Raw genomic sequence first — 27,350 nt, 5'->3', positions numbered from 1 at the left:
CTGGGGGAGCAGAGCTGTGTCCCCCTCCCCGAGCAGCGCAGAGCCCGATGAGCCCGCGGCTGCACCGCGACACCGGCGGCACCTCCCTGGTGAGACACGGGCAGGGGGGCAGGGGGGGCACCCACGGCCCTGGGGACATCACAGCCCTGGGGACACCCTGAGAGGGCATCCACAACCTTGAGGGGGCACCCAGAACCCGGGGGGGCGCCTGGCCCTGCCCTGCTGGCTGGTTCCTGAGGGTCTCTGAGCTGGGTTGGGACCCTGGGCCTGGGCGGGAATCCATGGGATGGCCCCACGCTGCTCTGTCTGTGCACAGGTGTGCACACAGCACACGCCTGCTCATGCACAGGTGTGCACACAGGGACCCCTGCACATGTGTGCACACACACAGGAGTGTGCACAGCCCTGCAGAGACCTGCACACACACACAGGAGGTGTCCAGAGACACACAGGGACCTGCGCAGACACAGACATGCACACACACTCACACAGATGTGCACTCACACAGATGTGCACTCACACCCAAATACACACACAGATGTGCACTTACACACAGCTGTGCACACACCCCTGAGCAGCCCCACACCTCCTCTGCCCCCTCTCCTCACCCTGGGGTTCCACAGCAGTCTCTGCACCCCCGGCCCCACCGCACCTCCCCCGTGCCCATCCCGAACCGGCCCAGGGCCCGCAGCCCTGCCAGGGCTGTGCCCTGCCCCAGGGACACCCAGGGGCTGTTTTCACCTCCTGGAGATGTGGGGCAGCCCCAGAATCTCCAGCTCCCTCTGACCCCCCAGCTCCCCTGGCTCCTTGGGATCCCCCAGGATGCCATAGGATCCCTCAACTCCCTGGGATTGCCCTAGATCCCCTCAGCTGCTCGGGATTTCCCAGCTCCCCAGGATCCTCAGGTCCCTTCGCTGTCCTCTCACGTCTCTCCTCTGTCTGCAGGAGCTCTCGCAGGAGTGTGGGGCCGGGCCCGCTGCCCCCTGTGAGCTTCCCTTTGTCATCCTATGCCTGAGCGTTCCTGGAGGCTGGGACGGCCAAGGGAGGCCCACGGGCTGCCACAGCCCCGCGGTGACAGCGCCTGGACAGCACAGCTGGGACCCCGCACTGGGCTGGGACACCCTGCGGGAGGGAAATGTCCCTTTGGGGGGGGCAAAGCATCCCCGTGGGGGGCTGGGAGCCGCCCCTTCGTGACAAAGCATTCTTGGAGGGGTCAGAGCATCCCCTTAGGAACATCCTGGGGGCATGAAAATACCATAGAGGGACCAGAACGTCCTGGAGGAGGGGCTGGGATGCATCCCCTTCATGTGCCAGGAGCACCTGTGGGGACTTGGAGCATCCCCTGGGGAATGGAAAGCACCCTTTGGGGTGCCAGAAGAACTGTGGGGAGCTGGAAACACCTGTGGGGAGCTGGAGCATCCCCCAGGGTGGCTGGTACTCCGTGGGCTGGGGCTGGGCAGGGGGGGAGGCAGCAGCCAGGCCATTGCCCAGGACGTGGATGGGATTATGGGGTGTCACAGAGAACCCCTGTATGGGAAGGAACTGCCATGGGGAACATGGGCCATGGGGTGTTAAATGTAGGGTGGTACCAGGATGAGGTACTGGGAGTACTGGGAGTGATGTCACCATCCTGGTCAGCCCACCCTGGTGAAGATGTGACCCCATGTGAGGATGTTCTGGCAGCTCCAGGGAAGGAAGGCCCTGTTCTCCCAGCTCTGTTCCCTTCTCCAGCTTCACAACCCCCCCCGGTACCTCGTGCTGAGGCTGGAAAAGTTCCCATGTGGATGCAGAGAAAATCTCCCCCATGGGGGGCAGAAACTCGTCCTGGGAGCTCAGATGAGGTGATGCAGAGCAAGGAGCAGGGAGTGGGGGTCTGTGGGGAGAGGCTCTGCTCACACCAGAATCTGCTTTCCATTTTTTTGGGTTCTTCTCCCAAAACTCGACCCCATTCCCCCAGCTGGGGGTGGGTGGCAGGGCAGGGATCAGCTGGGGGGCAGGGCTGGAGGGTGGGGATGAGATCCCAGGGGACCCCCAAGCCCTAGGCTGGATCTGACCTCTGCTCTGGGAAGGGAACCAGGAGCAACCCCCTGGCAGCTCTGGAGCTGCCACAGCTGGTCCTGGGGGTGTGGGAGACACCCAGCAAGGAGTGAGGTCACCCTGGCACCAGGGCAGGCCCCTGTGTCCCTCAGCACAGTGTGGTGTCACTGGGGGCAGGTCCCTGTGTCCCCCAGCACAGTGTGGTGTGTCCCTCTCACAGGGGACAGGTCCCTGTGTCACTCAGCACAGTGTTGTGCCCCCTGTCACCCTGTGTCACTCAGCACAGTGTTGTGCCCTCTGTCACCCTGTGTCACTCAGCACAGTGTGGTGTGTCCCTGCCACAGGGAACAGGTCCCTGTGTCCCCAGCAGCAGGAAGGGCTGTGACAGGGGTGACTGGCCCTGATGCAGTGACATGCCCCTGCCTGGCTCTCCTGGGGCAGCGAGGGCCAAGCCCCTGTCCCCTTGTCCCTGCAGGGTCAGTGACAGCCCCACCCTGTGCCCCCCCTGCCCCAGCTCGTCCCCTCCTCCCCTGACATCAGAGCCTCTGTCTGGGGTCCCCTCACTCTCTGGGGTCCCCTCCCTTCTCTGCAGAGGCTCAGGAGCTCTGAGGTGCTGGGTCAGTTTTGGGGGTCCCTTGGTCAGTCCAGGACACTGGGGGGGTTCAGGTCCTGAGCAGGGCTGGAGGGATTCTTTGGAGTGCTGGGCAGGGTGGGGGAATTTGGGGGTGCTGCTTCCAGAGGGGCTGCCTGGGTGTGCAGGGGGAGCCTCGGGAGCTTTCCCAGTGCTCCTGACTGGGAGCTGAGTGGATATCCCAGTTACCTGAGCTTAGGTGAGGAGGCAACAGCAATACCAGCATCGATTTTGGGAAGGATTTCCATGTGGGGTCTTCCATGTCTGGGCAGAAACAAGTATTTCATTTTTTATTTTATTTATTATTTTATTTATTTCATTTCTTTTCTTTTATTTTGCTGGTTTGTGAGTTGAAGAAGCACAGGATAAGAATTATAAAGCAGGGAAATACCCCGTGTGTCTGCACTTTTAGGCGTGTGTCTTTCTTGAAACTTCTCTGTTACAGCTGAAGTTCTATAAAATGCATTTAACCATGCCATAAAAAAATGAAACCACTCTGTTTTGTGGGGGGAAGATGAGCTTGCTCTCCCAGGCCTGGTGGGGAGGGGTGGGTGGGGGTCTCAGCACAGCCCCCCCCAGTGCCAGGGCCAGGTTTCTGCCCAAGGGAAGGCAGCTTATCTCCTGGGGTCCCCTGATTTTAGAAGCTCTTTAGGGATTATTCAGGTGTCCCAGGGGCAGCAGCTGCTGGTTCTGCTCAGTGCTGGGTTCCTGGGCTCTGCTGGGATGCTGTGGGAGCGACGCAGCAGCATCTGCCCAATTTGGAAAACAAAGAGGGTTTTTTTCACTTAAGACTATTACAAAACACAATTCTGCAATCTTTCCCTTGTCCCTCCCTTTGGCCAAGGCCAGCTCCTCCTTGTGCACCTTCCTCTGCATCACCCAATTGTTCCTGGCATTGCCCTTGAGCTTCCCATCTCTCCTTGCACAGGAGGTGAGGCTCCCCTGAACCCCAGGCTGGGCTGTCCTGTTCCACTCCATGGGATTTCCCCTGGGAGGGCTGGCTTCTTGCTGGCCCAAGAACAGCCTCACCTGCTGCAGGTGGAGTCTCCCTGCTCTGAGCACCCAGGGCAGGGGCAGTGCCAGGGGGTTCCCAGGAGCTGTGGATGTCCCTGTATGGGCTTGAACAGACAGGTGTCGGCTAGGGAAGGCAGGAGCCTCCCCTGAAATGGAAAATGTAAACTCCCTCCCTCTGAATTATTATAATTTTGAAATTAAGGAGCACTCAGGCAAAGATATGGGAATAGGAATAACAGAACAGTTCTTTACTAGGGAAGAAAATAAAAATAAAATTAAAAATTCAGTAATACAAACCAACCCTGCCAGAGTGAGAGCAGGCCCTGCCCCCCTGTGGGTCAGGGTGGTGGCACAGTCCCATCCCAGGTGGGCTCAGGCTGGTGGCACAGTCCCATCCCAGGGGGGCTCAGGGTGGTGGCACAGTCCCATCCCAGGGGGGCTCAGCCCTCCTGCAGTGCCAGCTGTGGTTCTGCTGGAGCAGGGATCCTGCACAAGGGGGGAGTTTTCCTCTGGAGCTCCAGGGCTGCTGGAGATGGGCCTGCTCTCCTCTGGGAATGCAGGGCAGCAGAAAGCTGCTCCTCTGGGAATGCAGTGGGCAAAGGCTGCTGGGCTGTGCCCAGGTCAGATTGGATCCAGGTAGGAATGCTTGGCTCCTCCCCTGGGTGGAGCATCTCCCCATGGGATGGTGGAATTTGATCAGCCCTGCAGGGACACTCAGTGGCCATGGACAGCAGAGATCTCCTGGACGGAGGATTGGCTGTGGGAGAGATAAAGAAAACTGCCCCATGAACAGAGGAGAACTGCCCCAGCTCTGACAGATGGGAATAGAACACACCCCCAGCCACATCTTCCAACCTAAGACAGCTCCTCACCTGACTGATCCCCACAGGGCTGGCTCCAAGTCCCTGCTCTGAGCTCAGCCAAAGCGCTGTCACTGTGTGCCTCTCTTTCCCTGCTGGTAAATGCAGCTGTGGTGACCTGGGGCAAGGAGGGGGCTGGGCCCTCATGGGATGTGGAACCAGTTCTTGGCCTGGCCTCAGGTCACTGCCCAAACCTGTCCACTGTGCTACTGCTCTCCAGGAGGCCCAAGCCATGCTGGGGCTCAGAGAGCTGGTCTGAGGTGGTCCATGCTGGGCTGGGGGCTGTGCTGGGGCTGGTGGTCCATAGTAGCCCATGCTGGGACATGCTGAGGCAGTGGGGTGTACTGGGACCGGGGCAGTGGTCTGTACTAAAAGTGATAGCAGCATTTATTATAATAAAAGAAAGGCCTAAAGCAAGGAGACCCAGGCTGAGCAGGAGCGTTCTTGCCGAGGACAGAGCAGCGCCGGCACTGGGGCTGCTCAGCAGCGATGGCCCCGATGTCCCAGGTGGAGTGGCACAGCTTCCCTGGGTCAGAAGCCCCTTTTCATCCTGTTCCTTGTCCCTTTGGATTGGTTTCTTTTTGGATCCTTCATTTGCATGAAAGCTTAAGGCGCTTGATTGGCCCATTACAGTTCTGTCCCTTTCGCTTGGGGGGTGGTGCACTTTACTTAGGTGTATTATGGTACCTAGAGTACCGTATTTCTTATAACTACCCTTTTAACCTCTTTTACCATAACCAAACTAATAGTACATGTTTAACAATTACCAACTATTTTACAACCGTTTCTAACCTATTTTTAACAGGGGTCTATGTTAGGGATGGATCCCTGCTGGGGCTGGTGGTCCATGGTGGTCCACGCTAGGGATTGATCCATGCTGGGGCTGGTGGTCCATGGTGGTCCACGCTAGGGATTGATCCCTGCTTGGGCTGATGGTCCATGCTGGAGGCAGCAGGCTGGGGGCTGGGGCAGTGTCCATGATGGGAATACTGGAATGTGCTGGGCCAGCGGTCCATGGTGGTCCATCCTGGGAATACTGGGACTGGGGCAATGGTCCATGCTGGGGTCTGCAGGCTCTGCCGGTGTGGTCCACGGTGCTCCACCGTGGTCTGTGCTGAGGATTCTTGGCTGATGGGCCACAGAGCAAGGAGCCCGTGACCATTACTGTGCCCACAGCCAGCAGCAGGGTGAGGTGGCTCCAGCCCTGGCTGAACCCCCAGCCAAATCCGGCTGATTTTGGATTACAGAATCCTGGAATATCCCGAGTTGCAAGGGAACTGTAAGGACCACCGAGCCCAACTCCCGGCTCTGCAGACACCCCAACAACCCCACCCTGAGCAGCCCGGAGAGCGCTGGTTCTGCATGGCAGCTCTACAGCCCGGCCAGGCCCGAGGGAACGCTGGAGCTCGGTTTGTTCAGCTGGAGCACAGGAGACTGAGGGGAGGCTCCTGGGGGGCTGCAGCTCCTCCCCAGGGGAGGCACAGGGCCAGGGGCTGAGCTCTGGGACAGGGACAGGAGGCCAGGAAGGGCTGGAGCTGGGCCAGGGCTTGGCATGGAGCTCAGGGCAAGGTTCTTCCCCCCGAGGGTGCTGGGCACTGCCCAGGCTCCCCAGGGAATGGTCCCAGAGCTCCAGGAGCACTTGGACAGCGCTCTCAGGGCTGCTCAGGGTCGCGGTGCTGGGTGGCTGTGCAGGGACAGGGGCTGAATCCACGCTCGCTGCGGATCCCCCTCAGGACATCCCGGATCCCGTGGCCGCTCCCGGCCCTCCCTCAGCCCCGCCCGCCCCGCCCCGCTCTCAGGCGCGCCGCGGGCAGCCCTGTGCGGGCAGCGGCGTCGCGGGGTCCTCGCTGCCGCGCCCGGCGCTCCCAAGATGGCGGCGGGGCCGGTACCGGCCGTGTGAGGCGGGAGCGCGTCTCGGCCGCCCGCGGCTCCTCCGCCCGCCCGGCCCCGCTCCCGCCCCGCAGCCGGCGGGATGCTCAGATCCACCGGCTACTTCCGCGGCATCGACTGCCCGTTCCTCAACGCCGGGGGGTCGGGGCCGGGCCGGGGATGCCGCAGGCCCTACTGCCACTTCCGCCACCCCCCGGTGGCCCCAGCGCCGTGCGGAGCCTCCGGAGCCTCAGGCGACCCCAGCGTGGGGCTCCCGCTCGGACACGGCGCAGGTACGGCCCGGCCCGGCCGCGGTGCCCCCTCACCTTCCCGCGGCCCCGTCCCCGGCTGCGGCCGTTCCCGTCCCTGCCGCCCCGGCCCGGTCATGCTTTCTGCCCCCCGCCCCGTGCGATTTCCCCCCGGCGAGGGCAGGCCCGTGCCTGGTCTCCTCCCCTGCCGCCTGCCCACCGTTCAGGGCCCGGATCAGCTCCTAGCGCCGCGGGATCGCCCCGCAAGCCCGTCCGCAGTGCGGCGATCCGGGGTCTGTCGGTGTCACCGGCGGAGCCCGGCCGTGCCCCGGCTCTATGGCTGCGTGTGCCCAGCCCTGCCCGCGGCTGTCAGCTCGCCCTGGGTCCCGAGGAGGGTTTGAAGGAACCGAGCGGCCCCAGCGGGTGAGGGTGGCTGGCGTCGGTGGGATCCCGCCGGGTGTTGGCGAGCAGCGTCCCGAGGCTCCGGGACAGCCCCGGCGCTGCCCCGGTCCCGTTCTTTGTCGCTCCGGGCACTGGCCTCACGTGGCGCTGAGGTGTCAGGCCGGATTCCAGAGCTGCTGACAGCTCCCGTTAGATCCAGGAGCTGCCTGGAGCGGGGAGGCATGGCCTGTGCTGGGCTCTCTTCGTTCTCTGGGGGGCTGTGGTCAGCCAGACCCCCTCCGAGCGGCTTGTGAGGCACAGGGCACTGCCAGGCTTCTCAAAGGCAGCCTGGCACAAAAACCCAGTGAATCAGGCAGCCATGGAATATCCTGAGCTGGAACAGACCCACCAGGATCAATAGTGAGCTATTGTTGGCCCTTCTTCCAGCAGTTCTTGCCATTTTATTTATACACATTATTTGCTGTTCTGCTGATTTATTGGCAGAAAAAAGCCTGCATTCTTCTCCGCAGAAGAGCCCTGCTGGTTTTCTTTATGTCAAAGCTTTTTTATTTCTGTTAGGTATAATGGGATAATAATGCTGGTGTGGACAGTCTCTAATAATCTGAAGCAGAAATTGCCAAAACAAAGCCTAGCTTGTGGGGTTTTTTTTGTGTGCTTACTCAAATTTGGGTTGCTCTCTTTGGGTTGTTTGGAAGAGGATTAATTATTGATGTCTCCTGGTTACCAGGCCAGCTTACCACCACTACTAGTTTAGTTTAAAATAAAGGAAACATTCTAAGGGCTGTCACAGGCAAATAATTGTTAGAAAGACAAAGTTTTTTTTTTGCCAATTTTGGTGTTCTTTTGAATTTTAAAAGCTCCCTAGAATGCTTTAGGATGGTTCTTTAGATGATGTTGTAATTCTCTTTCAGCGTGCTGTTCCTGCACATCTATAAATATCTGTCAGTTTTGGAACTGGAATTGCTCATTTTGGCCTGCACCAGGTGCTGCTGTGCTTGCTGAGAGCTGGGGCTGGGTTTGGAGTTTGAAGAGGGGAAGGGAAAACCTCTGTGTGCCCCTGGGAAGTGTGTGAGGCTCCCAGAGCTGGCTGGAAGTGTTGGTGCAAGCTGAAAGGCAAGAAGAATACCCCAGTGCCTTACTAGGCCTGGCCTGGGCGTGTCAGACACATGAGAAGCAGCTTGAGTTTTGGGAGTAAGAACTTTCCTTACAATCATGGAATTGTTAAGGTTGGAAAAGCCTTCCAAGTTCATCAAATCCAACCTTCAACCACTGTGGTCACCACCAAGCCCTGTCCTCTAGAGCCACATCCACATGTTGTTTGGACACTTCCAGGGATGGGGACTCCACCACTGCCCTGGGCAGCCCCTTCCAGTGCTTGACAACTTTTTCTGTGAAAGAAATAGATTTTCTTAATTCTATATTCTATATATTCTTAATTTTTTTACAGAAATTCTTATAGAATTTCTTATAAATTCTTATGGAATTACTTATTATAAATTCTTATTCCTATATTCTTAATAGAATATTATTTTCTTATTTCTTAATAGAAATTCTTGTGTAGAATCTATTCTATATAATTTCTGTATTTTCTTAGTAGTCAACCTAATCTACAGCACTTAGAGAAGAGTTTTTTTGGCAAAGAAAAGCCCCAGTGTGGGCCTGGTTTCCCAAGGGGAAGGTTCTGTCACTTGTGAAAGAAGCAGGATGATGAGGCTGAGCTCCAGGCACTGCTCCCTGCTGCCAGCTCAGAGCCTGTTCCTGCCTCTCTCCCAAACCCTTGGCATCCAGCACATGACACAGCTGGCATAACAGGGATCTGTGAGTTCTGTCTCAGCTCAGGGTTTGCCTCCAGCCATTTTTGAATGTTAGTTCTGTGTTGGCTCCCACCTGCAGAGCTGCCCCAGCCCTGGGCAACAGCAGCAGGAGGACGTGGAGCTGCTGGAGCCAGGCCAGAGGAGGCCACGGAGATGCTGCAAGGGCTGGAGCCCCTCTGCTCTGGAGCCAGGCTGGGAGAGCTGGGGGTGCTCCCCTGGACAAGAGAAGGCTCCAGGGAGAGCTCAGAGCCCCTGGCAGGGCCTGAAGGGGCTCCAGGAGAGCTGGAGAGGGACTGGGGACAAGGCCTGGAGGGACAGGACCCAGGGAATGGCTCCCCCTGCCAGAGGGCAGGGCTGGATGGGATCTTGGGCAGGAATTGTTCCCTGGCAGGGTGGGCAGGCCCTGGCCCAGGGTGCCCAGAGCAGCTGGGGCTGCCCCTGGATCCCTGGCAGTGCCCAAGGCCAGGCTGGACAGGGCTTGCAGTGGGAGGTGTCCCTGCCATGGCAGGGGTGGCACTGGATGGGCTTTGAGGTCCCTTCCCACCCGAACCATCCTGGGACTCTGGATGGGCTTTGAGGTCCCTTTCAGCCCAAACCATTCTGTGATTCCAATTGAGAAATGGGACATGAGCAATGGACCTGCTGCAGTCTCAGGGTTTTAGAAGAGACTCCAGCAGGTCACAATATGTTCCTGATTCCTGTAGGAGCAGGAGACACTTTTGCAGTTATTTTGCAGTGCTTGGCTCAGCTTCCTGGGAAGGATTCTGGTTGAAGTGCTCCTGTCATTCCCTGCCTGCCCGAGGCTCCTGGCCTGGAAGGATCTGTAGGATTTACACTAGAGGGTGTAGTAGCTCAGCCAGAACCCAGCAACCATCTTCTGGAAGCAGGTTCTCCATCCCCCAGGGCTTGCTCCCTGCCAGGGAAACTGCCTGTCTTGTTTTGAAGTAGCCTCTAACCATGCACGTGGGCAGGTCTGACCTATTTAATCACATCACTCGATAGAGAAGCTTTAAAAATGTCATTTTTTTGCCAAGGCAGGTGGGTTTCTACACCAAGAGCTATAGCACAGATTGGTGTTTTCTGGGATGGTGCCTAGAAAAAAAGGATAACATCTAAAGGAGCAGCCTGCTAAGCATATTGATTTGAGGCTGGGGCTGGCTTTGATGTTTGAGGATCACCAGAGGATTGGCAGGAACCCCAAAACTCTTGGTGCAATTTTGTAGCTTTGAAAGGAGCTTTTGAAAACTGCAAGTGGAGCTGGCCCTTGCAGGTTGTGGGAGGAGGTGGCGCATGCACATGTGCCAGGTGGAGCAGAGAGGATGTGGAAAGAGGAATTAGTGGGATGCAGCACTGTTTTCCCCCCTTTTTTTGCCCACCCTCACGGCTCCAGGCTTCCCAAGGTTCAGATGTTCATAAATGATCCCTGTTTTGCACACACAGTGCTGGAGTCCTCCCTGGCACTGGGGGACAGTGGTGCAGAGCCCTCCATGTCCCTTGCACATCTGCAGGACTGAGTTTTCCCTAACTGCTGCTGGATGTGGCAGGAGTTCCCTTTCCTTCCTGTCTGGAAGCAGGTCCATAAATACAAGGATGCTGAGTGAGGGGCACGTTTGAGCTGGGGTCTGAAACATGGAATGTCTGGTGTGGGAAGTATATTCCTGTGTTTTATTGCAGGGATCTGCCTGTGTGGTAAGAGAATGTGGGTGCCTTGGAGGTTTGCCTTGGAAGATTCTGTGCTGGCTGAGCACTGAGGCTGATGGGGTTTTCTGTCCAGGACTGGGAATCTGGAGATTGCAAATTCTCATCCTGACTTGGCTGAAGTGCTTTTTCCATCTCTGAGACGACTAAAACCCACCTGCTTCAGAGCAGGATGAAAAGATTATTGAATGTGTGTGAAGTGCTTTGAAAGCGTGCGCTGTAAGGAGGAGGGAAGAGCTGCCTTCAGTCCTAAAAGCGTCTTTTCAAGAGCTGTAGAGGGGAAAAATAGGTCTCTCTTTAAAGTCGAGGTCCTGAGTATGCTGAAAGACATAAAAGAGGCATAATACAGCTCTTCATAAATATCTTAAGGTAGGCAGCCCTAGCTTGCTGGTTTGATGCTGTCTGGGGGTGTTTTGGAGGTGGATGTTTTTGAACCCAGAGCAGAAAGCTGCTTCCAGGTCTGGAGCTCTGAGTTCTTTTGTCTGCACTGATCACAGAATCCTGGAATTTGCAGAGCTGGAATGGACCCACAGGGATCATCAAATCCAATCCCTGTCCCTGCACAGCCACCCCAACACTCCCACCCTGAGCAGCCCTGAGAGCTCCTGGAGCTCTGGCAGCCTTGGGACCATTCCCTGGGGAGCCTGGGCAGTGCCCAGCACCCTTGGGGGGAGAACCTTGCCCTGAGCTCCATGCCAAGCCCTGGCCCAGCTCCAGCCACTCCCTCAGGTCCTGATCCTTGTGTTTTTGTGGGATGGGAAGAGCCAGCCAGGTTTTCAGCACCCTGCCTGAAGTACTTTGTTCTGCAGTGGAGTGTGCTGAGCTGCTCAGCAGTTTTCTGATGTGGTCCAAAGCTTGTTGGAGCAGTTTTCTGGCTGTGTGGATTTTCTATCTGGGTGTACAAAGCTTTGCTGGTTAGACCTGGATCAAATCTGTGGAAGGTGTCAGGGACAGAGTTCTGCTCCTCTGTGTGGTTGACAAACATTGAACTGCTGCAACACTGTTGGGCTCAAGTCAAGTGTTGAGAAATCCTTGGGCTTATCTTCCCAGCTTTAACCCTGGATCCTGTCACTGGTGCAGGGAGGCACTTCACCTCTCCCTTCTTCTGCCCAAAAGCAGCCACAGAGGATGGCTGTGACCAGGAAAATCCCCTCGAGGGTGCTGGGCACTGCCCAGGCTCCCCAGGGAATGGTCCCAAGGCTGCCAGAGCTCCAGGAGCTCTCAGGGCTGCTCAGGGTGGGGGTGTTGGGGTGGCTGTGTGGGGACAGGGGCTGGGCTGGTGATCCCTGTGGGTCCTTTCCAACTGAGGACATTCTATGGTTCTGTGATACTTGGTAAAACCTAAAGAGGCTCTTTAGAAGTTAAAACCCAGCTTTAATCTCCCCTCACTCAACACTGTGTCAGGGCCATTGTGAGGTTTCTCACACAGCCCTGCTGAGGGGCTGTGCCTGTTTGTGGGAGCAGCATTGGCACAGGCTGGGATTTAGAGCCTTGGTGTGACTCACATTGCAGGCCATGTTCACACTGCGTTGTAGAAGGGATGAAAAAACATCTTTCTCAGAGCATTTTCCTTCCTGGAACTGATGTGCAAGATCATCTCAGCAGAGAGCTTTAGTGCTCTATTTGCTGCAGCAGAAGTGGAAACCCAAGTGTTTTCGGTATCATTTCACTGACAGAGCAAAGCAGGTGTTCAGTGTTGGGTGCTCCAGTCCATGAACTGGGAGGGGGCATCAATTCTACTTTTCCCTCCCCCATCTGTGTTTAGGAGAATAATTACCGAAGTGCCACCAGTGGATTTCATTTTTAACCAAGTTTTGAAATGAAGAGTGAAGAACCAATTGGTGGTGAGGTCGGGATGTGTCTTTTCAGCAGTTTGGGATTTGTGGTGATTTCCCTGCACTGTCAGTTCGGGTGTTCCTGTGGTTGGGCAGGTGCAGGTGCCCTTTGTGCCGGGATTTGTGCGGCCTCACTGGACACTTCCCGTATTTGGTTTTTCTGTGGCTGTGGGGAGATTCCCCCCTAAAATTCCGAGTTTCCCCATGTGGGGCAGTTCCAGATGTGTGAAAAGCAGGAGGTGGGAGCAGATCTCCAGCAAGCTAGCAGGATTTTGGGTTTGGCACAGCTGGAGTTATGCCAGTGCTGGTGAGTCCCCGGCTCTTCTCTGCCCGGCCAGGAGCCCTGTGTCTGCAATTCCGAGATTGAAAAATTCCTCTCGTCCCTGACATTTGAACACTTCCTCTAATTTATGTTTTTAATCTCCAGCCAAGCCCCGCCGCGCCAGTGGGAAGCACAATGCACTAATCCAGCGCTTCCCGGAGCGCCTTCCGTGCGCTGGGCGAGGCGGAGGCGCCGGGTGGCTCCCGTGGGCTGGGGCAGGCAGCGACAGGCAGGGCCAGGCTGTGTCCCAGCTGTGCCACCTCCTCCCCTGCTGGCCCAGGCTGTGTCCTAGCCCTGCCACCTCCTCTCCTGCTGGCCCGGAGGCTGCAGAGCTGCGCGGGTTTGGGTCGGCACGGCCGGGGATGGATGTTTGGGGAGCCACTGCGGGCAACGTGCGGAGCTCAGACCAAGCCGAAAGCAGCCGCAGGTGGGGAGTGGGGAGAGGAGGAGGAGGAGGTCAGAAACTCCCCCAAGGTGAGGGCAGCAGCGCTAGGAAAGAGGAACGGGGTCGGGGAGCCCTTGCAGACGCTCTGAGCCCCACCGAGCTGGGAGCAGCGGAGGGTGAAGGCGGGACCGGGGCAGGGCCTGCCCCGGTGCCCACGAAGTGCTGTGTCAGCAGCCGCGCACCGCGTGCTGCCGCCTGCCCGTGCCGGGCCGTCTCGGCAGCGCCGGGCGGCTCCAGCATGAACAAATACCTGCAGTGTTTATCGACCCCGGGCAGCTCAGGTAACTCTTTCTGAAGGTTTTGGCGTCCTGCGGGGTGAGGTGGAGGTTTGGGGGGTGCGGCTGGGAAGGAGCAGCTGGAGAGAAGCGACTTCGCCAGGGTGGCTTTCACGTGCTCACTATTCATTGAGCGAGAGACCCGAGTCGGGGGTCACCTGCTTCTGGAATATGTGTGCTGTATGAAAAGCCCACATTGGCTTTGGAGGGTTTGGTTTACGAGGGTTTTCATTCCCCTGTAGATTTTGGATTTTTATTGAAGAGAGGATTGTGCTGGGGTGTTGGGTTCTGTGGTTAAAAGTGGCTGTGGAGCTGCAGGTGTCCAAGACCTAAAGGAGCTGCAGAGTTTTAATTCCAGCTTTTTAATTGTTTAAAGCCAGACAGGTTTTAAAAACAGTTGAAGTTTTGCTTTTAGCTTTTCATACATCACAGCTAAAGTGTTTTCATGTAATACACCTTGAAAAGTGCTTTTCTTTGACTTTTAACTTTGTTTTTCGGGTGTCCAGTTGTGACTAAGTTGAAATAGTTGAGTTTTGGTTTTTGTGGGTTTTTTTTTTTTTCTTTTTTTCTTGTCTTAAGCAGGAAATTTTCCCTCACACTAGTTAAAGAATCAGACAGGTGTTGAGAAGTTGATAAGTTATCTGGAGCATGCCAGAAAAGGGCTGGAAAATTAAAGGACTGGTCGGTGTTGCTGCTTGTGACTGTGCCGGTTGGAGTAAGTTTTCAAGGTGAAGTTGAATGGAGAGAAGTCACCAGAATTACTTAAAATATTTAATTATTTTTTCTTTCTTTGAAAAGAAGACTTGCACTGCTAATTGCATTTTTTAGTAGATCCTTAGTTTTATCCAGTACTTTACACAGGAGGTGTGGAAATGGTTTCTAGGCTTTTTCTCAGAGGAAAAAAAACAAGTCTCTGTTAAGTTTGTTTTGTTGGGGCTTTTTTCCCCCAAACAGAATTTCAACTTTTCCTGTATTTTGAGGAATAACTTTATAGCTAAAATGAGAGGGTGAATGGAAAGATCTCCAAAGAACCCAAACACTGACTATCCAGATGTTCAAATGCTGAGACTCCTTCCAGCCTGTGCATGACAGGCTGTGGGCTCAGGGTGTATTTTGGGTGCCAGTCCTAGTCCTCTGCCTGTCCTGGCCAATCCAGCCAGTTGGGATTCTCACATTCTTCCTAAGTTATGGGAGAAATGTGTCAGTGGTGTGATTTCCTCTTAGGAAAATGTCTCAGAGACCTTGATGCTGTTCTCCAGCAGAGTGTGTGGGACTGTCAGTGAATCTGGGTGTAAAGGGATAGCAGTGGTGGCTTGGTGTGGGCCAGGTCATCCTGTCCTGGCTTTTGCATCCCTGGATGGAGGTGGTGTTGCTATGTGAGGCAGTGACAGCCCCAGGTGTCCTTGGGGACTCCCTGTGAGGCCACCAAGAGGGTGAAGCTGCCATGCTCAGTGGCTTGAGGACCTCTCAGATTCTTGTTTTGCTGCACCAGAGACAAAACTGCCTGTGAGAAATGATAAAATGTTTATTAAAACCTTTTCAAAAATACAACAGGAGACTGAATAGAGAGAATATTACAGCACCTGGAGTAGAGGATTTTTCCCCCCACGTTCTCACCCACACAATGGAGGTTTTGCTTTTTAACCCTTTAGCCCCTCCCAAAGTTCTGTCCATTGGCTCCTTCTTTCCTGTCCTGGGGTGGAGTTCACTTCCTTAAGTCTTGGTTGGAGGTCAGGTTTTTATTGCCATAGTAACAGTCCTACCCTCCCAAATGTCCCAAACCCAGGCCACCCCTGATATCAGCACAAGGGGGGTAAAACACAACTATAAATCTATAAACTTCTCTTAACATGTATACAGGATATTTGCCTTTTAATTGTGAGAGCCAACCATGGCAATACCCATCTATCACATGCCCAAAGTTGTGTTGCCTTGAATAAGTTGAGGAGGTGGGTTCTGCCTCCCAGGTTGTTTCTGTCTGAGCTGCTTTCTGGGACCTGCCCTGAGTTTCCTGCTGAGTCGTTCCCTGATAACACTTCCAGCTTTGGAAGGACACTCTGGAGCTGCTCTGGCTGAATGAAGCCCCTTGGGCAGGTCCCTGTCTCAGGAGATCAGGACTTTGGATGGAGGGCCAGGACCCAGGGAATGGCTCCCCCTGCCAGAGGGCAGGGCTGGATGGGATCTTGGGCAGGAATTGTTCCCTGGGAGGGTGGGCAGGCCCTGGCACAGGGTGCCCAGAGCAGCTGGGGCTGCCCCTGGATCCCTGGCAGTGCCCAAGGCCAGGCTGGACAGGGCTGGGAGCAGCCTGGGATGGTGGGAGATGTCCAGGAAGAAGATGGGCTTTGAGGTCCCTTCCAACCTCAACCATTCCATGATTTCTTGCTGGGCACTGCCTGCCCTCAGTCTGGGAGTGCTGAGCTGAGGAGACAGCTCAGAGTACAGTACAGAGGTGCTGTCTGGCTGCTCTTGTCCCTCAGTGGGACCCCTGGGGTTCAGCCTGTGGGGACAGGTGGCCCCATTGGCCACAACACCTGGGGAAACCAGCACTGCCCTGCTGGAACCCAGCAGGGCTAAAAATACCTTGGAGTGAGAGATGACTGTTCAGACTGTTTTTCAGTCTTGCTAATATCAGACTTTCTTTTCTCATATTTGCATCCTTTTTTCCATTAAAGAAATTACTGTAGAGGTTCATGAAGTACTTTGAGGCTGTGGCACTAAATACCACCCCTGGAGGAATAAATCCAAGGACTGGGGTGCACAGGGATTCTTCTACCTCTAATGCCTCTCAAACCTTGCTTCCTGGTGTTCCTTGACCAACACAAGGGTATCTCTGCTTTTAATACTTAATTTTATAATTAGATTTACTTTTCAAAAACACAAAAAAGGAGCAAAACAAATCCTTGGACTAGGGTTGAATTTGAAGTTGAAGAAACATTTCTCTTAGCTCCCCTTCCCTGCCCTCCTAACCCATTTCCTCTGGATGATTATTTGAAATGTACTATTTTAAATCTCAGTGTTAATTATTTCCAAGTGGTTGGATATTATTGTTAAATTAATTGTTGGAAATTTGCTTTGGGTCCTGGCGAATGAGCTCTGTGCCAAAACCTGCCATTTCTTGTGTGCTCTTTAATTCTGAAGAGTAGCAGAACTCAGGCTGCTGGTAAAACCTCCCTGAAACATTCTGTTCTTGAGGCACCACTGTCCCTTCTGTGAAATGTTAAATGCAAAGCTCAGAGTGATTTTCCAGTGGTGATAATTTTTCTGCAATCACAGAGGTTGTCCCTTTGCTGAGTGCTGGTGCTGTAAACACAACAAGCCCTTAAGCCAGCAAGGCTGTTCTGATGATGTGAAATAAAAATGCCTTTATTTTTTCCTTTTCCAAAGAGTCTCCAAACAGCTTTCACCTTCCCCACCTCCACATGAATTCATCTTCTGTTGCCAGCTGCAGATGACCCAGGGCAGTGGGTGCCTTCAGCGGCAGCAGCAGGGCTTGAAAATCAAAAAGAGCTGTAAGATCATTGTGTCCAGGAGTTGGCCCAGCCACCATGGTCACCACTGAACCGTGTCCCCAGGTGCCACATGCACATGATTTTTGAGCACTTGCAGGGACAGGGACTCCATCAGTGCCCTGGCTGCCTGTGCCAATGTTTGACAACCCTTTTTGTGAAGAAATTTTCCCAATTTCCAGTCTAAATCTCCCCTGGCCCAGCCTGAGGCCATTCCCTCTCCTCCTGTCCCTGTTCCCTGGAGCACAGCCCGACCCCCCTGGCTGTCCCCTCCTGTCAGGAGCTGTGCAGAGCCACAAGGTCCCCTCTGAGCCTCCTTTGCTCCAGGCTGAGCCCCTTTCCCAGTTCCCTCAGCTGCTCTTGCTGCTCCAGACCCTTCCCCAGCTCTGTTCCCTCCCCTGGACCTGCTCCAGCCCCTCAGTGTCCTTGTGGGTTCACTACAAGAAATGTTCAATGTCTTTTGACCCGTGCTGGGCCCTCTGCAGCTTGGCCAGCAAAGCATCTTGTTTGGAATTCCTAATTGCTGTAAATTTGAAAGTTTCTAATTTTTGCAGCCTTTTTGTCTGGCAGCAGCAGCTGAGTAGCTCTCTCAGATATGGAAGAAGCAGTTGTCACCCAGTTGTCCAGAGCAGCTGTGGCTGCTGCATCCCTGGAAGTGTCCAAGGTTGGCTGGGGCTTGGAGCAGCCTGGGACAGTGGAAGATGTCCCTGCCCATGGCAGGGGTGGCACTGGGTGAGCTTTAAGGTCCCCTCCAACCCGAACCAATCTGGGATTCTGTCTCCCCCATGCATTCAAGAGCTGGAGTCTTCTTCCAAAACCTGCAGGTTTGCATTATCATTACAGCTCACCTGTCACACATTTGGGTTTTTCTGTATTTAAAGCATCTCAGCTATGTGCTGTGGTAGGCTTGGACAAAAAAAAAAAGAAAGACTTTTCTCTGGAATGATTCACTGTAAAATAAGTTTTACCTTCACACAGGTGACCTTGTCCTCCCACTCTTCTTTAATGTCAGCTTTGTTTACTGCCGTTGCCTGTTGCCCAAACTAGAAGGACCAGTGAGGAGTCTGGCTCAGAGAAGCTTTGTAATAATCCAGCTCCACCTTGGAACTGAGGCCTTGTGTCCCTCAATCATCCTGACAGGAACCAGGGGAAAAAACCTATCAGCCTGGTTATTTTAGGTGGAATCTTGTTCTGTGCTTCCATATTTTCTGTGCAGCAGTGGCTGATTAAAGCACAGCTCAGTTGGGTGTGTTCTAAAGCAGTTCTGGGTTAAATATAATGTTCACTGGGGTTCTGCATAGAGACCTCTGTGTCTCTGTTAATATAATAGAGATAATTATTAATGATATATTAATATTAATATCAATAACTTGATTAATATTAATAATTTGATTTCTATAATATTGATGGTAACCTCACCTTTTGTTTCTCACGTATCTGAGGTACAATAATTTATTAAAATAGTTTGTACTTTAAAAAGTGTTTAGTTCACAATCCTGCCAGGAGTTGGCATCTCAAGTCTCATTGTCTCGTGATTCCTGAGGGTCAGAGCAGCCTCTGCTTTCCATCCCTCCAAAAAGAGTTCCTGCACTAGGAGTGCCTCAGTCCTTCTGCTGCAGCAGAGCAGCCACCCCAGTGCAGCTCATCCTGCACCCCCTGAGTGCCCGGGTTCGTGAAGGGAGGAGGAATAAAGGAAAACATGAAGCAGACTCCTTTGAGTGTCAGATCTCAGGGGTAGGATCCTTCCCTTTCCTGGTTCCTGGGAGTGCAGTTTGGCAGCTGAAAAGCTGATTTCAAATGGCAGGTTGAACATCTCTGGTTTGGAGACTTGTGTGCTTATGCCCCATTATATATATATATATATAAATAGATATAAAATTGATATCAAATAAATATATAAATATATAGAACTATAAATAACTGTAAAAAGATATACTATATAAGTGTTTAAACAAAATTTCATAAATATATAAATATAAATATATTTTAAGAAATATATTTAAAATAAACATATAATTTATGTAAATTATATAAATATGTATTGTACATTATATATTATATACATTATATATTGATATATATTTATATAGATATAAATAAATGTATAAATATATTTCTATTTATATATAAATATTTTTGTATACATGTTATATAAATGTTATATATATAAAATATATATTTATACATCATAACATTTACACAAATATATATATAAATAAAAAGAAATTTTTATATATATACATATATTAAAAAAAAAGTAGATATGTTTTTGTATACATTAAACCCCTCCTGCTCTGTTTTTGCTGCATTCTCTGCAGATGCCTCGTGGCCAGAGGGGATGGTGCTGATGGGCATCCTGGAGGCACTTACACAAGTCTTTCATGGCCAGGCAGCCTTTGATCAGCAGTGCTGGAGAATCCATCAGGCCTCCCCCACACTTGCACAGAGCTCTTTCCCTGCCCTGTCTCACAGCCTGTGGCACGTCCTGAGGTTATAATGGGTGTTTTCATCATTCCAGCCACAGAAAATGTGCCAGGAGTTTTGTGCTAGAGATAAGCAGCAGCCACCACGTCTTTGCTGGGGTTGCCCTCTGCTTTCCCTGATCCTGATATAGTTAAAATAGTTTGGTTTCCTGCATGTACAAGATGGCTTTTGTTTGGTTGGGGTTTGTTGCCTTTTTTTTGGCAAGTCTCTAGATCCAGACTCTGTGTTCTCTGTTTGCAGGCCATCTGATACTTTGCTCTGCATGAATTATCAGCCTTTCAGCTGTTCCCTTCAAATATTTGTGCTGAATTTTAGGTCTCAATCCAGATTTAGAGAGCAGTAGCTGACTCCAGCAGGCTTCAGTGCACTGGTGCTTTCTGCCAGTGTGGAGCTGATGTTTCACCCCATGGTCAGAGATGAGCTGTCTGCTCCTTCTCACTTAGGCTGATATTATCCCTGACAGTTCTGATAATCTGCACACAGCCTTGCCTTGATGCTGCTGCTGTTTACATATGGGTTTGTTCATGTTTTTGCCTTGTTACTGCTTTTCTTCAAGGTTTCTTACCAGGAATTGCTCTGTGCCTGGTTTGTCACCTGCTCCCTCCCTGTGTGCCAGGGAGGAGCACACCCTGGCTTTGGAAGCACTCTTTGTGTCATCATCACAGCTCTCTGCAATACCTGGAGGGGAGCTGGTTGTAGAAATAGCACCTTGTTCCTCTTTCCCCACTTTTCTGGCTCTGAGCAGGGCTCAGGCAGGCCTGTGGATGGTGGAGACATCACTCTGCCATTGCCCACAGTCCCTCTTCAATCAGGAGCTAATTGGTTTGGAAAAAAACCTTGCAAACCCAAAGGGATAAAAACTATTTTCTGAAATTGCTGCCTTTATTTTAACCCAGCCTCTTTCATTCTGCTTCCTTGGGGGCCAGTTCTGCCAACTGCTAGAGAGATCCTTTTCCTGTTGCTAAAGGAAGCTTTGCATTTATGTATCCTCTCTAAAATACCCCAAACCTACAGCTGCCTCCCCCAAAAAACCCCAAACCCCTCAGTCTTATGAGAATGATAGAAACAGCTCTGTTAACACTGTCTCTTTCTGACTGTTACAAGAAATTCTCTCATCCCTCTTAGACCTGAGAAGTTTTTAATTTTCAGTTTTCTGTCTCTTTGCTTTTTGTTTGGTTCTTAGCATATCCATGTTGGAGAGCCAGTTTTGTACTGTCCTTGTAGCAGAGAACAAAAAGCTCCTCTGGAATGTCAGCATCCAGAGATGCTGTTATAAAACAGGGATTGGAAACAGTTCAGAGTCAAAAAGCAGCTGTTGATGTTCTTGAAGCTTCTGTCATTGTTAGAGTCCTGGAATGATGTGGGTTGGGAGAGACTTTAAAAATCATCCAGCCACCCCCCACCATGGGCAGGGACACCTTCCACCATCCCAGGGTGCTCCAAGCCCCCTCCAACCTGGCCTTGGACACTTCCATTCATCCAGGGACATCCTCTCTGATCTTCCACACCATCAGCTCCATGCAGGCTCTGGCATCCTCACTGGAGTCGTGTCCTTCCACTGGGGACACAAACACAGTGCCACTGACCCCTCTGCCTGCTCAGCTCAGCTCAGGGAGCTCTCCAGGGAGAGCCAGCTCCTCCCTGGCCCCTGCAGCCACAGCCACACCTGGGAGCACCCTGAGCCACAGCTGGGGATTTAAAGAATTCCAGAGAATCCCAGAATGGTTTGTGGTTTATGGTTTGTTCAAGCTCATCCCATTCCACCTCCTGCCATGGCAGGGACACCTTCCACCATCCCAGGCTGCTCCCAGCCCTGTCCAGCCTGGCCTCGGGCACTGCCAGGGATCCAGGGGCAGCCCCAGCTGCTCTGGGCACCCTGTGCCAGGGCCTGCCCACCCTCCCAGGGAACAATTCCTGCCCAAGATCCCATCCAGCCCTGCCCTCTGGCAGTGGGAGCCATTCCCTGGGTCCTGTCCCTCCAGGCCTTGTCCCCAGTCCCTCTGCAGCTCTCCTGGAGCCCCTTCAGGCCCTGCCAGGGGCTCTGAGCTCTCCCTGGAGCCCTCCCTTCTCCAGGCTGGATGTGGAAGAGAGGCCATCAAAGGGACTTTTCTGGAAAGGGGAGTGGAAAAGGGAGATGTTTTGGGTGTTCAGTGTTCTTGTCTTGGTGGTTGCTCTGAGTGGTTGAGTTGTGTTGCCTGATGTAGTTTTTCCTTCCTAGCAGCAGCTCTCAGTTTGTCAGTCCAGATCAGAGTGGTTTTCCTGCAGCTGCCATGAGAATCACTGAGCCTTGAGGAATACTGGAGGCTTTTGGTGGGCTTTAGGTGTTGGCATTGGGAAGTGAGAGCCTAATCCACAGTTTCTTTCTGGAATCCTTTTTCCTCCTTGGTGGCTGCATTGAATTTAGCAGATAGTTCTGTTTCTGTGCACAGTCAGCTCCCCTTGGGCCTAATAGGGTGATTATTCTTTGGTGTCCTGAAGAATATTTAATTTATAGAGCTTTTGCATGAGTCTTAAAAGCACTTTGTTACCAGATCTGTAGTCCTGGGAGTAAGTTTTACAATCTGGTTTAGTCTAGGCCAGAGAACCTCACTGGTGGCTTTTGGTATCCTACATTTATTTATTCTGTGTTGCAAGAGTGTGGCTTTTGGTTGTGTCATTCAGTGTTGGGGCTTGATCAGAGCAGACCCTAAAAAGACCTCATTTTAAATTTTACTTGAATTGCTGGTAGTAAATGATTTTTTTTTCTCTTTCCAGAGCGAGGCTATGATCCCTACAACCCCGAGCTGCCCAGGCCCTCGCTGGAGGTGGAGGATGGCTTTCTGGCTGACATTACAGATGTCACACCTGGAATTCTGGAGCTGGAGCTGGTCAACAAGGCCATTGAGGCAGTGAAGAACGAAGTGGAGAGGGAGCAGAAGAAGTACGAGGAGCTGCTGGAAACCACGAAGGAGTTTGGTGCTTCAGAGGGCTCCTCACTCATTTCAACCTCACCTGTGTCAGCTGCTGGGCCTCAGAATGATTCCTTTGCCTCCTTGGAGTATAATCCAGGGAGCTACAACTTCAGTAATAACTCAGACTACAACCCCACTCCTCTGGCTGCTGCTGGCCACTCCAGTAAATACACTTTGGATTCCTCCCGCTCCAAAGGGAGCTCACTGGAGTATGTCCCCAAGGCTGTGGTGCAGAATAAAAAATACAGCAGCACTGTCACTAACAACAAATACGTGATTGATGACTCCAAGCCTTCCACAGACTTGGAATATGACCCCCTTTCCAATTACTCTGCCAGGCTGTTGGGCAAAGCCACAACCAAGGGGTCCAAAAGGGACAGGGCCTCTGATTATGAGGACTCCTACTCTCCATCACGGAAGAAGCTCTGTGAAGATCCCGATGATGATGAGGTGTTGGCCAGGTTCTCCTCCTCTGAAGATGAGGCTGAGGTGGAATATAAAGCAGCTTCTGGTAGTTCACCCTCAAAAGCTGGTTCTGAGAATGAGTCAAATGAGTTCTCCAGCAAAGAGCAGAGCACAAAAGTGGATGGCTCTGCTTCCCAGGAGAGCAAAGCAGCACAGCACAAGGAGGACCTTCCAAATTCACAGAAAAACCTTGCCAAGAACTCATCAGACAAGAACTCAAAGGCAGCGAAGTTGTGTTCTGGTAAGAACAACAAGGAAATTGAAAATAAAAACAAAGACTCCAAAGACAAAATGAAAAAGAAGAAAACCGATGTTAGTAAAGCACCAGGCCTCAGTGAGGCTGGTAAGAAGGAGAAAAATAAAAATGCAGACAAAGTGCTCAAGAAAGAAGAAAAATTAAAAACCAAGAATGAAGAGAAAAACTGCAAAGACAAAAGCGTCAAAGTGAAAACAGATGGGAACTTGAAGAAACCTGAAAAACAGAAGTCAGAAAAAGTGGACGGGTGTAAGAAAGAAAAATCCAAGTCCAGCACCAGCAGTTCAGGGAAAAGCAAGAGTGAGGGTGTCACCAAGGGCACAGAGAAAGTGGGGAGCAGCAAGAAGGATCTGCAGAGCAAAACAGCTGATGTGAAAAATGGCAAGGAAAGTTCTGGTCGTAAAAACAAGGAGAAAGGGACCAAGAGCTCCCTGGAGCGAAAGGACAAGGTCGGTTTTGCAGGACAAGGAGACCCCAAGAAGGGTCAGAAGCAGCAGAGTTTGAGTCATGTGGACCTGTTTGGAGATGAGAGTGGAGATGAGGATGACAGAGGCCGGCCTTTGTCCTCCTCCTTGCTTGATGTGAGCTCGGACTTGGATGGGGCTGACTGCGGCTCAGCCTCTGACAGTGACAAGGACAGGACAAAGAAAGCAAAGCGCTCCAAGCTGTCCAAGTCCTCATCATCTTCCTCAACATCTGATGACATTGATTATTCCATCCTTGAGAAAGATGTGGATTTTGAGTCAGATCCCATGGAGGAGTGTCTCAGGATCTTTAATGAATCTAAAGATGTGAAAACTGAAGACAAGGGAAGGCTGGGCAAACAGGTAATGCTGGGTTGGGGTCGTTGGTTCTGTCCCCTCCAAAGGTGGAAGGATTCTGGTTTGGTTTAGTGGTGCTGCTTATCTCAAGTAGCTGAAGAGGGAGACTCCATGTGTTGGAAGAATCTTTTCCTTGTTGTGAACACTGCTTGGAAGTGTTTGCACCTGAATTTACCTGCTGGATTGAAAACTGCTGTGAAATGCAAGGCTTCAGTCCCCTCTTGTGCGGGAGGCTTTCAGATTTCAGGGTTATCAATTACTTCTGTCTCCATCTGGCCTGAGAACCTTGGGGGTGTGGATGGCTGGAGAAAAGGCTGCAGGGAGTCAGTTTGGGGGTTTCAAAGCCAATCTAGGATTGCCAGCCTGGGCACTGCCTTCTTGTTGCAGCAGAGTTTGAGGAGCATTGGGGCAGGTAGAACCTGAACAGGGTGTGTTGGTGCAAGTAAGTCCAGTATTTGTCAGACACTTTGGAGACTCCCCAAATTCATCTTTCCTATTCTAAATGCATACTGCAGGTAACTTCTCAGGATCTCTGGATACCTTGTGGGTGGTGCAAGCGAGAAATGGAAGGTGAAATTTCTTCCAGTGGTACCAGGGGCTTCAGACTAAGGAGATAAAAAAGACAGCGTTTACATAACGAGAAAATAATTGAAGGGCACATAATCTGTAGCAGGAATTACTGATCAGTAAATTCAGAAAGTACTGAACCAGGGGCTGCCACTCACAGCCAACAGTTAATTGTGGCCTGGAGTGACAAAGCTCAGCTGTTAGCAGCCACATGTGGCTCCTTTGCATCCCTGTGCTGAGGTTTGGTTTCCTGCTCCTTGGGGAAGGAGGCTCACTGCAGCACGGGGATCCTTCTTTGGGACATGGGTGTCTGTGGGTGGGATTGGTCATGGGGCATTTTTTTGTTTATGGAATGATTTCCTAGATGCACCCATTGTGGTTTGACACTGGCCAAACACCAGGAACCCATGGAAGTCACTCACTTGCCCTCCCTGCTACAGCTGCACAGAGCAGAGAAAAAATTCAAACCAAGGGTTCATGAGTTGAGGTAAGGACCGGGAGAGAACACTGTAAGGGCTCAGCTTAGAGGTACAAAGTGAGTTTATTGCTAACAAAATCAGAGGACTATAATGAGAAGTAGAATAAGCCCTTAAAACACCTTTTTCCACCCCAGCCCTTCCCTCCTTCCCACCAACAGTGCAGGGCATGGGGGTTTGGTCAGTTCATTAGTGAGATTTTCTTCCACTTCTCTGGGAGGGGAGTCCTTCCCCTGTGAGGCTGTGGGGTCCCTCCCAGGGGAGACAGCTCCCTGTGAACTTCTCCAGCGTGGGTCCAGTCTCAGGAGCAGCAGCCCTACAGCACCTGCTGCAATGTGAGTCCCTCCCATGGGCACACAGCCCTCCCATGGGCACACAGCCCTCCCAAAACTGCTGCAATGTGAGTCCCTTCCATGGGCACACAGCCCTCCCAAAACTGCTGCAATGTGAGTCCCTTCCATGGGCACACAGCCCTCCCATGGGCACACAGCCCTCCCAAAACTGCTGCAATGTGAGTCCCTTCCATGGGCACACAGCCCTCCCAAAACTGCTGCAATGTGAGTCCCTTCCATGGGCACACAGCCCTCCCATGGGCACACAGCCCTCCCAAAACTGCTGCAATGTGAGTCCCTTCCATGAGCACACAGCCCTCCCATGGGCACACAGCCCTCCCAAAACTGCTGTGGCATGGGTGCAGTCCTCCAAGGCCAGGCTGCTCCAGCCTGGAAGCAGGGCCCCTCTCCACTGGGTCTCCCACTGGATCACAGCCTCCTCCAGGCGTCCACTGCTCCAGCATGGGCACCTCACCCATGGGCTCTGGGTGGATCTCTGCATCCCCCAGGGATCCCCATGGGCTGCAGAGTGATCTCTCAATCCCCATGGGCTGTGGGTGGACCTTTGCATCCTCTGTGGACCCCCACAGGCTGTGGGTGGATCTCTGCACCCCCATGGATCCCATGGGCTGTGGGTGGATCTCTGCACCCCCATGGATCCCATGGGCTGTGGGTGGATCTCTGCACCCCCATGGATCCCATGGGCTGTGGGTGGATCTCTGCACCCCCATGGATCCCATGGGCTATGGGTGGATCTCTGCACCCCCATGGATCCCATGGGCTGTGGGTGGATCTCTGCACCCCCATGGATCCCATGGGCTATGGGTGGATCTCTGCACCCCCATGGATCCCATGGGCTGTGGGTGGATCTCTGCACCCCCATGGATCCCATGGGCTGTGGGTGGATCTCTGCACCCCCATGGATCCCCCTGGCTGCAGGGGCACAGCTGCTTCACCGTGGTTGTCACTATGGCCTGCAGAGGAATCTCAGCTCTGGTGCCTGGAGCACCTTCTGCCCCTCCTCCTCCACTGACCTTGGTGTCTCCATATTGTTTCCCTCACATGTTCTCACCTCCTCTTCTCTAGCTGGAATTAGAATTGCATGCCTCACTTTATTTTGATTTTCTTCTTAAATCTGTTATCACAGAGGTGTTGCCATCTCCTCTAATTGGCCCAGACTTGACCAGCAGCCTGTCCATCTTCAGAGTCATCATGGATTGGCTCTGCTGGACATGATGGAAGCTTCCAGCAGCTTCTCACAGAAGCCACCTCTGTGCCTCCCCCCACTACCAAACACCAGGCCATGCAAAACCAGCACAGTCCCGTGTTGTTTGGGCTCAGTAATGTGCCAGGGCTTGGCATGGAGCTCAGGGCAAGGTTCTTCCCCCCGAGGGTGCTGGCACTGCCCAGGCTCCCCAGGGAACGGTCCCAAGGCTGCCAGAGCTCCAGGAGCTCTCAGGGCTGCTCAGGGTGGGGGTGTTGGGGTGGCTGTGCAGGGACAGGGGCTGGGCTGATCATCCCTGTGGGTCCCTCCCAGCTCAGGATAATCCAGGATTCTGTGATTGCAGGAGCTGCATGTGGCAGTGCAGTGCTTTTCTGCCTGGGAGAATTGCATTGTGAGAGTTTATGATGGGTGTAAGTGAATTAACAGACTCTGGGGTTCCTGGGGAGCCAAGTGATTCAGGGTGAGGTGCTCATCCAGATTGCCCATGTGGTGATGAACACAGGCTTGTCCCAAGTGGTCCCCGAGTTCATCCCTGAATCCAGCCTTGGCTCTGTTGCTGAATTTCAGGCATTGTCAGGCTCATGTCAGAGTTTTGCCAGAAGTTGTTTTGAGAAACTGAAAACAAGATTGTCTGGAGAGCAGCTGGAGTTTTGAGAAATAAATTTGTGAAGTGTTTTGTATCAATTAACAACTGAGTCAAATTTCAAGCAGATTTCCAAGTGGTTCTCCTTGTCTAGGAGCAGCTCTTGTGGAGAGGGGTCAGCTTGGAGTAGCTTTGGCTGGAGAGATGCTCCTGCCTCCTGCTGAGTTTCTGGAT

The 27,350-nt window shown here is 52.7% G+C and overlaps 1 protein-coding gene across 4 annotated transcripts in view; it reads left to right on the top strand.

Moving 5' to 3' along the window:
- The first annotated feature begins 6,424 nt into the window (after nucleotides 1-6,424).
- REXO1 (RNA exonuclease 1 homolog) overlaps nucleotides 6,425-27,350 on the top strand; it is a 47,068-nt gene continuing 26,142 nt past the window's right edge. The window contains exons 1-2 of one of the 4 annotated variants that reach the window (XM_059870227.1): nucleotides 6,425-6,704; nucleotides 22,195-23,939. In XM_059870227.1, the coding sequence (XP_059726210.1) occupies nucleotides 6,515-6,704; nucleotides 22,195-23,939 (1,935 nt within the window). In that variant the 5' untranslated portion in view covers nucleotides 6,425-6,514. Of the gene's footprint in view, nucleotides 6,705-12,903; nucleotides 13,158-13,274; nucleotides 13,457-17,642; nucleotides 17,689-22,194; nucleotides 23,940-27,350 lie in introns of those variants that run through there. The other 3 variants (XM_059870230.1, XM_059870228.1, XM_059870229.1) reach the window with 3 other exon arrangements.

This window comes from Haemorhous mexicanus, chromosome 29 (genome assembly GCF_027477595.1).
Source record: "Haemorhous mexicanus isolate bHaeMex1 chromosome 29, bHaeMex1.pri, whole genome shotgun sequence".
Lineage (NCBI taxonomy): Eukaryota > Metazoa > Chordata > Aves > Passeriformes > Fringillidae > Haemorhous > Haemorhous mexicanus.
This window is presented reverse-complemented; position numbering and strand designations above follow the sequence as displayed.